Consider the following 14,842-nt stretch of genomic DNA (forward strand, 5'->3'; position numbering starts at 1 on the left):
ATCAAAGTTGAGGTCAATGCCGAAGGTCGATTATTATTGTTGAACCGTAATTAATTCAGCACTCTGGGGCAAGTCCTTTCAGCGCAGACTACGCATATATACATTGCAAAGTGCGATGATGGGGCATATTATTCCATGCAAAATGCAAAATGAGCGCGATTAAAGAAGGGGAAAGCGCACGAGCGTTGCATTCGTCACCGAGAAACACGGCGAAAACAAAGAACACGACATGGTTATCGCGAAAATGTGTGTTCCGTGAGAAAGAGTTGCTGATTTTTCCTGTCACGGAATTGTCATGCAGTTTTATTTTTTTTTATTTGACTTCACCGAATGGATCTCTTTCATGGTCTTACCCGCGATCGCGCGATTATCCTGCGATAATTCGCGGCGCTTCCAAGATTTCGTAGAGCAAAAGACGCCGACTTCGTGCACGCGTGTGTGCGCAATATCGATTTGCGCCGTGCTATGTCAATGTTTTATCTCTGATACGCTTACTTTGTTCCGTCGTCGTCGCGGGGGCGCGGGGGAGTCGCGAGGAGCGTGCGATAAGTTCCGTGTTTTCAGGCAACGAGAACAAAGTGTCGGTGTGTGCCGCAAAGCTGACGCGATGAGAGACGTCCGTTCCAATTTGAAGATTGTCGCAGCTCTCGAAATAATCGCTTCGTGCAACTTAGCCGTTCGTACTTCGCATGCCCTGATTTGAAACTTACCCCTCTTCCTCTCTTCCCTATTTGCATATCATTATTCAAGCTCTCACGCGTGTCGTAGGATCTCTTCGTAACGTCCCGAGATGCTGTTCTCGCAACCATCAAAATATAAATCTAAATATAAATGGGACATGTTTATCAAATTGCGATTGGCAACTTCAGGACGTAGGCCGCGTCGCGGACAAAGATACCAAATTCCCCGTCTTCGTTGAGAACGATCTCTCGCCGCTCTCTCGCAGTTAGCCCGATCTAATCGACAGCTAGAGCTACCGCCGGGGGCAGCAATCGACATCGATTGGCTTCAGCGCTGGCGAGCAGAGCGCTATATAGATGCAGCAGCGTCGTCTAGAGCAGCGGCGTGCAACTGGTTGTATATCGAACGAGAGCCGCGCCGCGGCGAGGTCCCTTCCGTACAAGGTCTCCGGATCACTGACACCATTTAGTCGCGGCGCCCTTTTCAGCCGCCGATCGCTCGTATCACGTGCGTCGTCAGCAGCGGGGCTGAGAGGAGGGAGGAAGGTTCTCTCCTCGCCTCCCCAAGTCGCTTGATTGAGAGACCGCTTCGTCGTGTCGTGTCGCGTGTACGCAATGCGCAATGATTTTTCAAAATATCGATAACGATATTATCGTCATTCGGAATCATCGGTAACGATAATATTTATAATTTTGAAAAATATCGATATTTATTTATATAAAAAAATGTATACATAAAGGGTATACACGGAAAATTTAAAAAGATCTTTCAAAATTTTTATCTTCATATAATTTATTGTCATATTCTTATTAGAAAATATGTAATATAAACCGCAGTCGTTTGTCGAAGATCACCGCATATACATGGAGCGGGAGATCTATTACGGTTCAACGATTGAGGTGAAAATGATGAAAATGAGCGAATTTACCAGACATCGACCAATTACGTAATATACGTGTATTCCAGTGAATTCACTCACTTTCGTAATTTTCATCTCGGCCGTAGAACCGTAATTGCCCCAAAGTGGCCCCTAGAACTGTAACTGAAAAATACGAAATATCAGTAAAATTCATATCGATAAATACTCGATATTTGTCTCTCGATATATCGATACGATTTCGTTGCATCTCTGGTCGCGTTTCTTCATTTTGCGCACGCGGCTGTCTCGATACAATCGTCGTAATCCGCGTGCAAATCAAAGAGAGAAGCGCGCGACGCAGGTAAGAAGAGCATCGTGCCGGACGAATCGAGCGGGGACGCGCGCTCTCTCGCGTTGTGTATAATCGCGCGGAGTCGCGCGGGACGACCCCGTGACTGAAACAATTTGCATGCAAATGCCGCGTTATCCAGCAATTATTTATGCGACGTCGCGTACGACGTTCGCCGTTCCGTCGCGTTTGTATCTGCCATGATATAATTATCGAGAGCCTTCTCATTCTCTCATTCTCGCTCCCCCTTCATTCTCACTCTTTCAATTTCCCCGGAGAGGAACAGAAGGCCGCGCGATAAGGCTCGCATTATTTCCCCGACGACGACGTCGCGCGGTATCTTCGGCGATAAGTCGGAGAAATCGGAGGAGTCGAAGGAATAATCGATCGGTGGTTCGCCGCAAGGACGTTCGCAAAAGCGGCGGAGACATTAGGCAGTGGTGCAATCTCTTCGTTTCTCGAGAAAGATGTAGTAAGGTCGAGCGAGTTAAATTTGGATTAATTTCCGCGGGGGAAACTGGTCGAGTTGATAATCGCAGCATCGCAAATTCTTCGCGCGATTCTCCGCCGAAATGAGAGAGCGAAATCTCGGCTGCCGGTGGCGACGTAAATTTCCAGAGCGGTAATTTCACGCCACCGAAGGAGCCTGTCCTGTCGGAAGTTGGACAAGTCTTTGTGTCTAATTAAAAATCCGCGCGATCGCGGCTTCGTGTGTCTTCGTATGTCTTCTCCGAGAATATTCGTGGTTGCAACGTCTATCTACCTCATGTCGCATGCACCGAGTCATTCATCACGCTTTTCGCGGCGATACAGTCCGGCGGGTCGAGTGTTGTTCATTTCACTCGTCGAGCGAGACTAACGACATCTTTTTCTCTCACTACTCACACGCTTCTCCTTTTATCGGTCTTCGTTCTTTGAAGGCTTTATAAAAATATCACTTGTATGTTTTTTCGCACTCCGAAAATACGAAGTCTGAAGATGCGGCGCGAAAGCGGAGCGTCGTTAAGTCGGGGAAGGCCTCGTCATTTACTTCTCGCGGAACGACGTAAAGACAAATACAACAAATGACACATATAAAAATGTAGGCAAAAAGAGAAATACGTCAGGGATAGAAATAGACGTCCTCTCGCATCGAGTCTCTCGAGCGTAATCAGCAGCGATATAACGGGAGAATCCGCGATAAAGTCGCGGATTCTCCCGTTCTCATCTTTTATTGTCCGCGATGAGAGAGACAGGCAGAGACAGACCTCGTTATCTCGGGATCGAGATTGACGATTTTTCGCAACAGTATACGTAACATCTCCAGGACGATGTTCTGTACAAAGGTAGCCGTGACAGTTTGAACTCATCGATAAAGCTTGGACTCGCTTTATTATGCTTTCTGTGTGAGAAGCGACGCGCGGACGAAAATAGCAACAAAGACCGACTGTATCGCGAGGCATGAGTAATAACGATAACAAGTGGAACTGACCGTTCGTGTAAGATTTTTCCATGAGTCACTTGTGCCGTATTCTTTAGCACTTCTTGCGAGATCACTGTCGCTTTGTATCGCCGGCGAGGAAAACGCGCTCGCGCATTTTCGAAACTCGCCTCGTGATTTAATTATCACGGCAATTGAACTTTTTCAGATTCGCGTGGTATTTACCGTGGAAATGATATACATAAAAATATCGTATCGTTAATTGATCGATGATTTAATTAACGTTATCGCCGTGAAATGAAATTCAATGAAATCGGATATACAGGAGCGATGATCAAATGAAAGTTTTTATTATTAATCAAAAGTGCACGTTACGTGAATATGCATTTATTTTCGCTGCGCGCTCTCGCGCTTTCGTTTTTTTCCTTTTCACGCGAGGAAAATGCAACCGCCAGAGATGCGAGTCACGCTTTTCACCGGTACCCGCAAATCCGAATGTATTATTTTGACACGCGTAAGCGCGTAATTGGCTGGAACGTTTTTCACACTTGAACGTTAATACGTTTAAACGTGTTAAAGAACGTCGAAACGAATTAAACGACGTGATACAAGACGACAGAAGCAAAGGAAGCTTCAGCCAATTACGCACTCATGCGTGTCAAAATAACACACTCGGATTTGCGGCGTGCGGGGTGTATGTTTACGAATGACGAATAATTTATGAATGTTTGCTGCGAGAGTCACGTGTTCCCAAGCAGTTGTGTACAAACAAGTTCACCGGCGCGTTCGTAGAAAATGATTTTCCGCGTCGACTTATGTGTAACACATCGCGGAAATATCTTTCCCAACTCGCGCGAGAGGTCTACGCGCTCTCTCTCTCTCTCTCTCTCTCTCTCTCTCCCGAGCGCGCGAGTCGCGTAATGCAGACACTTTAATGGATCATGCCGCTTCTTACTTTCCTCCTTCTTTCACATTAATCGCGCATACAGCGCCGTGGAAATCGTCAGGGGAAACGCGCGGCTGACGTTTCCCTACTTTCATTCGTCATTACGTCCATCCGAGTAGTATAGTCGGCGAGTTACTTCCTTCTGGCTGAGACGCAGTTTCATTTTAAATGTAATGTTGCAAAATGAATGAAACTACCAGCGCGATTTTTCTCAGTCAACGAAGAAGCACGAGCGCGACGATCCCGGCGGATTAATTCACGTCGTCGTTAATGAACCTCTTGCGTTTCTTGCACTTTTCTCAAACTTTCGTGTTTCGTGCAAGTCGAGCGATTCCGATCATCGATCGATTTATAATCTTACTTTACTTTTATACCTATTACTTTCGTTATTTTAATCTTTTATATATTTCTTACATATTTTACATATTTATATTTTATTATTATGTTTATATCATCCGTTGTTTCTGTAATTTCTTGTTTATTTCACGCGATAGTTTTCAAACACTCTCAGAAACTCTGCAGGATCATGTCAAGCGTGTGAAGGATCGGCTTACTCGAATGCGTATTTTCGTTCTTCCCGAGCGTAAACTCGACGGCACAGATGCACTCTCGTTCTCGACGAGATAACAACAAGCAGGTCCTGAAGTGGATCCTTCGTTAATTAATGCTAATGATAAGGAGTTGTGGGAACACTGCTTCATCTTTCGCTCTTGGTCTCGACGCAATGAAAATCGCAAGATCAGATCTGAGAGTGATCCTTGCGCGCGATCTTATAAGACGCGCACCTCGTTTTTATTCTTCTTCTGGTTCTTCTCGTTTTGAGAACCGGTCCCGCTTGCAACATGTTTGCGGCGAACGGGTTCGCGCTCAAGCGGATCGTGCTATTGGCGCGTCCCAAAGCCAGAAATCTATATGGCAGGCTTATGCAGTTGCAACGGCAGTGCGATACAATCTGTGCTTTATACACTGGATTCATTCGGCGGGAGAGAGAGGAAGAGAGAGAGAGAGAGAGAGAGAGAGAGAGAGAGAGAGAGAGAGAGAGAGAGAGAGAGAGAGAGAGAGAGAGAGAGAGAGGGAGAGAGAGAGAGAGAGAGAGAGAGAGAGAGAGAGAGAGAGCGAACCCGCCAACGCTCATTCCATCGCAGCACATACCCGTAACATGGAATGCGAGTGATGCTCACCGGATGCAGATGCGAAATTCGCCGCATGAAACTATCGTCGTCGTCATCGTTGTCGCTACGTCGCGTTATTAAAGTGCCGCTCGATCGATCGGCCCGCGCGGAAATCGCTCGTGCTGCATTTTCGACGTGCTCGTCGGAGAACGCGGTGTGCTCTCGGCTCGTTGTTGCTTTCGTTTAACAAAAAGATTTCGTTAAAACAAAAGTGAGAAAAAGGAATAGCGCGATCATTTCGACGTGTTTCACTCACCGCGATGATCGTGGCGGGCTCGTCGAGTGTGTCGCGAGAGTGACTAAATTCGCTGTTACTTACAAGTCGCTAACTCGGCGTGAACAATTATCTGATAAGATTGGACAGAGTTTCTCGCTTGAGTGATGGACGCAAAGTGTAACTCAAGGGGCTGCGACTAAACTATTCCCTCGAGGTAATTGCCGGATACGAATCTCCGCTCGTGAGATTAGAATACGTTCTGTGCGACTCGTTCCGTTAGAGTTTGACAATCCGACGCTTGACTTTCGTTTCATGTCTTCCTGCTGTCGCGGAAAGACATTTCTCTCTCATTGTGCTCTCCTTGCAACGTGTTCTCTTTCTCTCTGCTCTCTCTGCTCTCTCTCTCTCTCTCTCTTTCTCTTTCTCATGCTCGCACACAAAGCAAGAGAGAAAGCAATGGTTGCGCAAACGGCGACGGGTCGCCTTCAAGACTCCGTCACTGTGACGCAAGCTTAAGCCTTGGGCGTTAACCACCAGTTGCTCCAGTTGCTCCTTTAGAGAAGCGCTAAATATGGCTCTAAGAAGATGCCGTTTCAGCAGCATTGGAAAAGCGACGGCGGTGCGCGGCTGTAAACCGCTTGACGTTTGTGTGCGTTTCGGCGACACGTGGAAACCGATATCTGTCAGCAGCGACGCTTCACGTGCGCGCGCCGCCGCCGCCGCACAGTGGGGCCAGATGACCTTTTGTGCTTCAAAATTCTCTAGAGACCTGAAACGGTTTCCAACCGATCATCGACACCAGTGGATGAGCTTGATCCTGAATCAATTCCAAAGAGATCTGTCTAGCCGAAATTTTGAAAAAATTATCGGTTCAGGGTTCGTGGGTTTAGGGTTTGTCTTAGAAGTTTATCGTTTAAAGTACAGTGTGTTGGGTTCGAGCCTATGAATACTAAACGCGAGACCCCAGAACTTATAATCACCTTTTGGAAAACTCAGATTTTCAAAGCTCATGATTTCAGCCACATTAAGAAAGAATTAAGCCATATATGGACCCAAGTAAAAATATTGAGAACATTGAACATTCAACCCTAACCTGATGGTCCATGAGCCCAAAGCTTATAAACCTCAGCTCGTAAGCCATCATACGGAGATAGAAAGTATCTTTCACAGTTCAATCAACCCGCTGAATACGCTATTAGATAGAAATAAGTGTCGAATAATGAGTATTTCACAAGTTTCTCGCGTTTAACGATAATTTTTCCTCTTTCGGGGCTAGTAATTGGGGAAAAAAATTTTTTGTCAAATTTTGGCACAGACAGATCTCTTCGGAATTTATTCAGGATCAACCTCATCCATTGGTGTCGATGATCGATTGGAAATTCAGATCTCTAGAGAATTTTGACCCAAAGAATGTTATATCTGGCCCCACTGTGCGTCGCCACTGCGACGAACGTACACACGCGCAATCGTGAAAAGCTTTTCTCATATTTTTCCTGAGATCTGCGCTTTTTCATGCCGAGAGACAAGTGTTTGATACTTGCTTGACCCGGTTTCCAGATTTCTCGGTGCCGCGTGGCCATCGCGGGTCTGTTCGCACGATTCGCTGGGATTTTTGTGACTATACAAAAGAATTCGAGCCACAATCTTTTGTGTAGTGTCACTACAATGTTAGCGACACTAATGACCTCATATACCACATATATATATATATATATTGGCCATCTTGTTAAAATAATAAGACGATAATCGCCAATGATAATTGTATAATTGTACAAATAATTACATCAACTATTTATGTAGTTTCCCCTTTCGAGCGTCACTCGCTCGAAACGGCGCGTTCTTCGTTGCTTGCGTCGTGGTAGCTGACTGTTCTGGACGCGACTTGAACTTGTTTATTTATATTTCCTGCGGACGTTTATATACATTACGGCCGACCAGGAACTACTGCTAGGTAACATCTGCGCGGTTGCATCTGTGCACACGAAGCGCCGCAGCCACATCGGCGGAAACATTCCACTGACGATCGCTTATTTAGCTGATCGTTGCGAACGCGGACGCGGACGCGGAGGAGCCTCGAAAGTAACGGCTCGCAGGTTCTCAATCATTATTCGCGGTGGCAATTAACGCGAATGATAATTAAGCAGGGAGCAGCTAGGTTCTCCGCTACAGCGCGATCGAGCCGACGGTTTTTCGAACGGTGAAAGTATCGTTCTCTTCTCCGCGAAGCCACGGCCGTTCTCTGTCCTTTTGGATAATGCGAGACGCTCATTCTCCTGTCGATGAGAATCTGATGATAAAGGAAAACACGACGGCTTTTTCGTTGTTTATCCTCCTTATACGACGCCGCGATGGCAACGCTTGCGATAGCGAAAGTAAATCGGGAAGGTTGTGTCGCATCGTTATTGCTGCGTGGCTGCGTGCGTGCTGCGAGATTTCTCCGCTGCGTGTGATTGAGAACGATACATGTGTGAAACGAGGGAACAGGTGAGCAGATATAATACGTAACATATGTATCGGGTTCAACAGCGGGATGATGGTGTATACACGATGGTCGTCGCAACACGCGACAAAGCTGGCGTGCGGATAGAACGGATCGAGACGAGTGGAAAGGTGGTCCTCTACCACATTGCGCGTGATTGTAAAAAAATTGTAAGAAAAAGAAACGTGGAGAACGGTGGAGGACTCTCTTCTACTCATTTGACTCCTGCGTATCATCAACCGAGCGTGAATTTCACTCATGTTATCGAAGCGCAAGCGCAGGATCAACATCGAAAATTGAGGTGTCGAGAGAGCATTCAGAGGCCCCGAAGTTGTCATTCGCTAGAATTCTTCGAACATTTCAAGGAGAGGTCGCGTAAAACATATACACCTCCTTCTTTAAAAAGCTATCATCGTGTCTTGTGTACGCGTAGTTGTAGTCGGGAAAATTAGATGCCGGAAGGAAAAATAAATTTGCATAATTAAGTAACGGCGCTCGGATAAAAGAGAAGCAGCTCTCACAAACGCAGCTTAGCAATGGGTTAAACGGCAATTATTGCTTGTGAAAAACGGCGTACGGTATCTCAAAGAGACTTCCCAATTCGCCCGAGCGTCTCTAATCGGAGGAGAACGCGACAAATGGGGCTTCAGGGACGCACGCTCCGTACATGGATCCCGTGGTCAATGCATCGCGTGTTGCTGCGATTCGCGATCGTGTTACACTTGAGCGTCTCAATGCTGAAGATTAAATTGCACGACAGCCGGAGGAGGAGCATTCAGTATCGGGAGTCGAGTCGCCAAGGATCCAAGATCGAATCGCCGCTCCCCGGTTTCGCCACGATCGCGTGCCGGTCCGGCGAGATGAGACCGAGACTCTGACGAAGTTAATTGATTAAATTAGTCCGATGAAGAGAACGACCCGCGTTTGAATCGATTTCTTCCTCGCGGGCGGCCATCGGGGGGGGGGGGGCGACGAGAGCGTCGAGCCGACGCGCGGCCTCCTACACGCCGGAAAAATGCGCCGCCGCGGAATATCGTCGAGGCACTCTCGACAACGTCGTAGTACGAGGACTGGCCAATCGCCGCTTGTGTACGAGCTCACGCCATGTGCGACGTCGCGCCGGCTGATCCATTCTCCTTTCGAGCGCGTCGGCGTACGAGCCAACAACACTTGGATCGTTGACGCGCCGCGATGACGCAGCCGGCTTCTGCTTTTCGCGGCGTTACCGGGAGAGAGACAGAGAGACGAAGAGAAATAGATAGAGGAAGAGAGAGAGAGAGGGGGGAGAGAGAGAGAAAACTTCGTGAAAAGCACGGGCGGCGCAACTGGTGCTGAATGCGCAGAAACACAGCTGCCGGCGGCCAGATTCGGATCAATCAATCACTTAAAGACCAACCCCTATTCGGCTTGGCGGCACCCTAATCCGGCGCATCTGGCTTTTCGCGAACCTCCCTCCCGTTGGCTCTGGACACGACTAGGGACCGCATGTATTTGCCTGCAGCGGGAGAGAGTTGATAATTTTTTCCCCCTTTTTCCGTACCATGGAGCCCATGGGCGATTTGCGGCGAGTCCCTCGTCGGGACGTTTCTCGTTGCGTAAAATGAAACACGTATTACGAGGGGAAGCAAATATATATGGGGAGGCACCTAACGAAACATTCGAGAGACAAACGAGATTGCTGAGCTTCGGATGAAGCTTGGAGAGAATGGAGCTGCGCGTTCTTTCTCGTCAGAGTTCGTGGGGTCTTTTCCTGAGGTCCGCGAAGTTGTTTGGGTCCCTTGGGACTGTGGGTCGAGAATACCTCAGCCACGAAAAATTTCGACCTGAGAATGAAAGAGAGTAGAGATAGGAGCTGCGGCGTAGCTGGCGGTGCGTTGAGATATAATTGCGCGCGCGCGCGCGCGCGCGTGTGTGTGTGTGTGTGTGTGTGTGTGTGTATGTGTGACAATGTTAATACAATTATATACCACACACATACACAAACATTAACGTAATATGTTAATATATTATAATTAATACGCGCAATATTAATTACAACATATTAATGCAATTGACTCGCACCAATTGTAATGTATAGCTTAACGTTACCCACTGTGAATGCGGTCGGATAATTAATAGAACACTCCACGGAGGGTGAGAGGAGAGAGAAAGAGAGGGTTAACGGGGATCGCGTTGGAATCCCCGATACGAATCAACTTCGCTTCGCTTCGACACGTGCTTTCACCGCACCGTCGCAATTGATAGAAGCGCGCAACCTGACGAGTCCTCGGTGACGATGAAGAGGAAAACAGGCGTAAAAGTTATTTATAAACGGCCCGGCGGGAACGGCTTTTCCGACAATCGACCGCGCGCGCGATACTCTCGTGTAATCCGGAAACTCGCTGGTCGAGGCTAATGCGTGTTGCATTGAGAAAAAGCAGCCTCGTCACGCGAAATGTTCCCTCGGCGCTTCTTCACTCGCGTTGCTGTCCGAGAAAAAACCAACCGTCCCGTTTTCCTTCGTTCTTTCACCCTCTCTCTTTGCGCCAACAAAGTCTCGCGATGGGAATCGTCGCGATCCGAGCGAGCGATAATTATCGAGCGCATTTATGATGATTAATGCGACCCTCTCAACCCTTTTACTATTTCAGAGCTGACATACGTATATATCGGCTTTGCGAGTTTGCCGAGAAATACCTTCTTTTACATGTCAGCATCAAATATAACTGTTTTCATTCATCCAGAGATATGAAAATGTTTATAGGAACAGCTTTCTAAAGAAAATAACTTTTTTTATCTTCACCATTGGTTGCAAACTTTAATTTGTGGAAAATAATTTTTTTCCTCTCCTTGTGTAAAACTACATACATTTTACAGTAAAATGGGAACGTGGAGTTAGCTTTGTTTTTAAGAAAAATATGTTCATTTTAGTCAATGGCCTATATTCTGAATTCTCTTTCATCACTAAAGGTGACTCTAAAAGTGGCTTACAACCAATTAGGAGGCTTATAAGCTACTTTTGGAGTCACTTTTAGCGATAAAAGAAAGTTCAGAATATAAGTCAACGTCATTAAAAAGACATATTATTCAAGATATTTCTAGGCAGTCCATAAGCCGCGGTGAATCCCTCCTCGGAACGTTTCTCATTGCGAAAAATAAGACTCACATTTCGAGGGGTAGCCAATACATGCGACTGCACCTGAGACGAAACATTCGAGAAAAACGAAGTCGCCGAGCTTCAAGTAGAGCTTGGAGGAAGCACAAGTGCATTTTTTCTCGCCAGGGTTCGTGGACTCTCCCTGAGATACATCCGCGAACCTGTTCACATCCCTCGGCTACAGGTCGAGAATACCTCAGCCGCAAAGAATTTGGGCCCCCTAAGGATGAAGTCAGATAAAAAAGTATAATAGAGGAAAAACCTAACAGAACAATACCTAGTGATGCGTTGCGAAATAATCAACATGCGACTATGTTTCAAAGCAATCATGAACCGCAAGCAGGTGCGTTGAGCCGAAATCGACGTCGAAGAGTAACGTCTCCCTCGTCTTCGCCCTTCGGCGCGCTTATCGTCCTCCCACAGTCGTCATCATAATCTTCGCGCGAGATAATCATGCGACGGAGTTATGCAGCCTGCGTGCGACGTGATAACCGCGTGTTTATACGCACAATCTTCACCTAGACTGAAGAGTCCTTTGTGAGTCATTCTTCAGGTGGATCTAGTTTTATCTCAACAGTAACAAAGAGGCTTCCGCATGCGGGTGTCGGTTACCGGTTGTCGATAAGAGAATATCGTAAAAATACGCTTCAAGTGTACAACCACAAGTGTACAAACCACTCAAAACGATACACAACACACGTGTGTGTGTGTGTGTGTGTGTGTGTGCGCGCGCGCGCGTGTATTTGCGTCTTCTCGAGTGTGAAATTAGAAGGCCCGCGCTATGCGACCGCGAGTAATCGAGGGTCGATTACCGAAGACGGTTTTCTCGTTGGACTCTTATCTCTCCGCTTGCCCGAATAAAGTACTCGGCAATCGCGGCTGCATTCTGATTGCGTTTTTCCAGTAGCGCGCGAATCGAGCGCTCGGAATATCGATCGGCGGATCAGAACGGTGTGGAGGAAAAAGATTGGAATTACAACGCGGATAGTCGAGTGGACTGTTAACAGTGTGCACATTGCATTTCGAGAGACGGAGGTGCCCCCGCGCTTTGAACGAATTTCCGATTACATGGCACCAGCCACGGTCGCTAATACGCAAAGCGTTCGCAGCTGATAGCCGGCAGCAGCGTGGAATGCTCGCCGTCTAAATATAAAGACGGCTGCGCACGATTACACTGTCGTTAAGACCGTCATCACGCTTATCTCTGCCGGACGTTGTCTCCTATTTAATGAGTCCACTCGTGCGACATCTCGCGGTCCCAGCGACCGTTCATTGTTAACCCCGGCGGAAATAAAAGGAGGATAAATACAAAACCTACTTGACACGGCGCGGCTCGCGCGCGCAAGAGCCAAGCTTCTGGCGAGCGGTTCGTGTGTGCTTCCCCCCCGGCTTTTTGTTATCGAGGTCGCGGCATTGTTTCCCCCGATATTGAGCGGGATGTGAATGTAATTAGCCGACCGCGGTCGTGAGCGGGAGAAAAAGAAAGTAATTAAGCGCGAATTCCGCAAAATCATACGCAAACGCGCATCGATGTATTTATATATATATATATATATATATTGGGTTTCCATCAGAACGGTTCAAATATTTTTTTTAACTTCTCCGGCAGTCTTATTTCACCGCCGCTTCCAACTCTTGTCGTAACCGATGCTGCTCAGCCTGACTCTCAACCGCGACACTTCGGCGCGCTCCTTACTTCATTGTGTCTAAGCCTCATTTTGCAAGCAAGTGTAGTCCGCGCAACACCGTTTCCGCACACATACACGTACGAATCGTGACTCACAACTTGCACGCGTGTGTGCGGGTGTGTTCTTATGCCGTCGTATCGCATATAAAATCGATGACCCAGTTCGAAATTCAGTCGGCGACCGAAAATTTCTTGTTCCGAGAAGGCGGAGCTTATTAATGAGGAACTTCCGGATCTCTTGGAGCCGCTCGTCCCGCATCTTGCATTCCTTCTCGTTACTACCTTCGAAATACTTATCCGCGAAGAGAGACCGTCGCTATTGTTGACAAAGCGGCCTGCGCGACATTTATTTGCACAGATCGCGCCACAACTGCGCACATGGAAGCGATACTACGACGTACGGCGACCACATTCGCAGCTATACGTGTGTGCACGGCTGGCCGTTCGCCAAAGGTTATCCTTGAGCATTCACTTCTCCTCCGCTCGACGCGACCGTTGGTCGCTCGCAGATGTATAGAGGGTTCCTCGCGCGAAATTGAAATCATCTTCGTTGTCCGCGTTGTTCCCCCCCTTCTCGCGTCTCCTCGCGAGTCCGACACCCGGCTGATTCGGAACGCGACGTCGCTTCTCTTTTCGTTTGGTCGCGCGAGGCTGATAATATCGCGGCTATAGGATTGATCATCTACGTCGATCTCGCACTGGCTGACCGATAAGACGCATTTTCTTCTCTGCTTCGCAGGAGGCCGAACAGCTGCTAGACAAGAGCAGGGATTGGATCTACGAGTGGAGCTCTCGACCGGATCAGGCGCCACCAAAGTACGACGAATTCAGATCCTTGAGTCGACGCTCAACGCCGGGTTGACTGGAAAGTCGTGAACGCGTTAACACTAGAATTACCGACGATCAACGCGATCTATTTGCCAGGACTGTCGAGACGGCAGCTTTTGGGAAAAATATGTTGCGCAAGGATGATTTATTTCTTCCAGAGTTTGAGTCTGCATTCGTTGAAGCTATCAAATCGTTGTATCGTTGTATCAGTCTGAGTGATTACGAATATTCTGGGCAAATCTTTTTCTAAGAAATTACAAATCGGTCCATTCTGACCGCGCTTGGCAGTTCTTAAAATATTCACGAATACCGATCGTTGCTGATTCGTTTACATATTAACTGCCATGGTCGTCAGCGATGCTGCGGCGTGCGCGACATAGCCGTGTTTCCCTAAATTATCTATAAAATAAAATTAATTATTAAATATATATAGCAGCCGATATAGAATCGTTGAAACGAGCTGACTGACATATCTAATTGCATTTATTTATCGCATATTCACATTGAGTTGAACATCGAAATAATTAATTATAATTAGGAAATCAACGTACGCCAGTCAACGTGTGTTGTAACATATCGCCGAGTATTAATCTTGGCATAGTCGAGCGAAAGATTTCTTCCGAAAGAAAGAGTGAGGGAGGGAGGGAGGGAGAGAGAGAAAGGGAGAGAGAGAAAGAAAGAGAGAGAGAGACGCTCTCTGTACTTACATTGTATGCACATAGAGTTTCTCTGGCGTTTGGTGGTCGCAATACCGTCCCATTGTGTTGCAGAGACTGGAAATTCAAGCATCCGTTGGGCATGGGTAAGAGGAAAACGTACAGCATCCGCACGACGAAAGTTGGAAAGAACGGCTTGTTTTCCAAGGAAGTCATCTACACCCTATTCTTCACGAACTTCTTGTCTCTGCTTATCGGGACTGGTCTTGGGTACGTGACTATCGAAAGCACGGTATCGCAATTCGCCGTCGTAATTGTCGCGTCTTTTCATCTTCGGTGAACATTAACTAAAGTTACAATTGACAAAGGATCATCGGTGTTTCCATAGAATCATTGCGCGATAATTCAGCGG

The 14,842-nt window shown here is 47.3% G+C and overlaps 1 protein-coding gene across 1 annotated transcript in view; it reads left to right on the top strand.

Annotated features, from left to right (window-relative positions):
* The window catches only part of BNIP3 (BCL2 interacting protein 3), a 37,680-nt gene that overhangs the window by 20,198 nt on the left and 2,640 nt on the right, over positions 1-14,842 (top strand). Inside the window, exons 4-5 of the mRNA XM_011150705.3 lie at positions 13,686-13,762; positions 14,545-14,700. Coding sequence (XP_011149007.1) covers positions 13,686-13,762; positions 14,545-14,700 — 233 coding nt within the window. The remainder of the gene's footprint in view (positions 1-13,685; positions 13,763-14,544; positions 14,701-14,842) is intronic.

Source organism: Harpegnathos saltator, unplaced genomic scaffold, assembly GCF_003227715.2.
Source record: "Harpegnathos saltator strain DR-91 unplaced genomic scaffold, Hsal_v8.6 scaffold224, whole genome shotgun sequence".
NCBI lineage: Eukaryota > Metazoa > Arthropoda > Insecta > Hymenoptera > Formicidae > Harpegnathos > Harpegnathos saltator.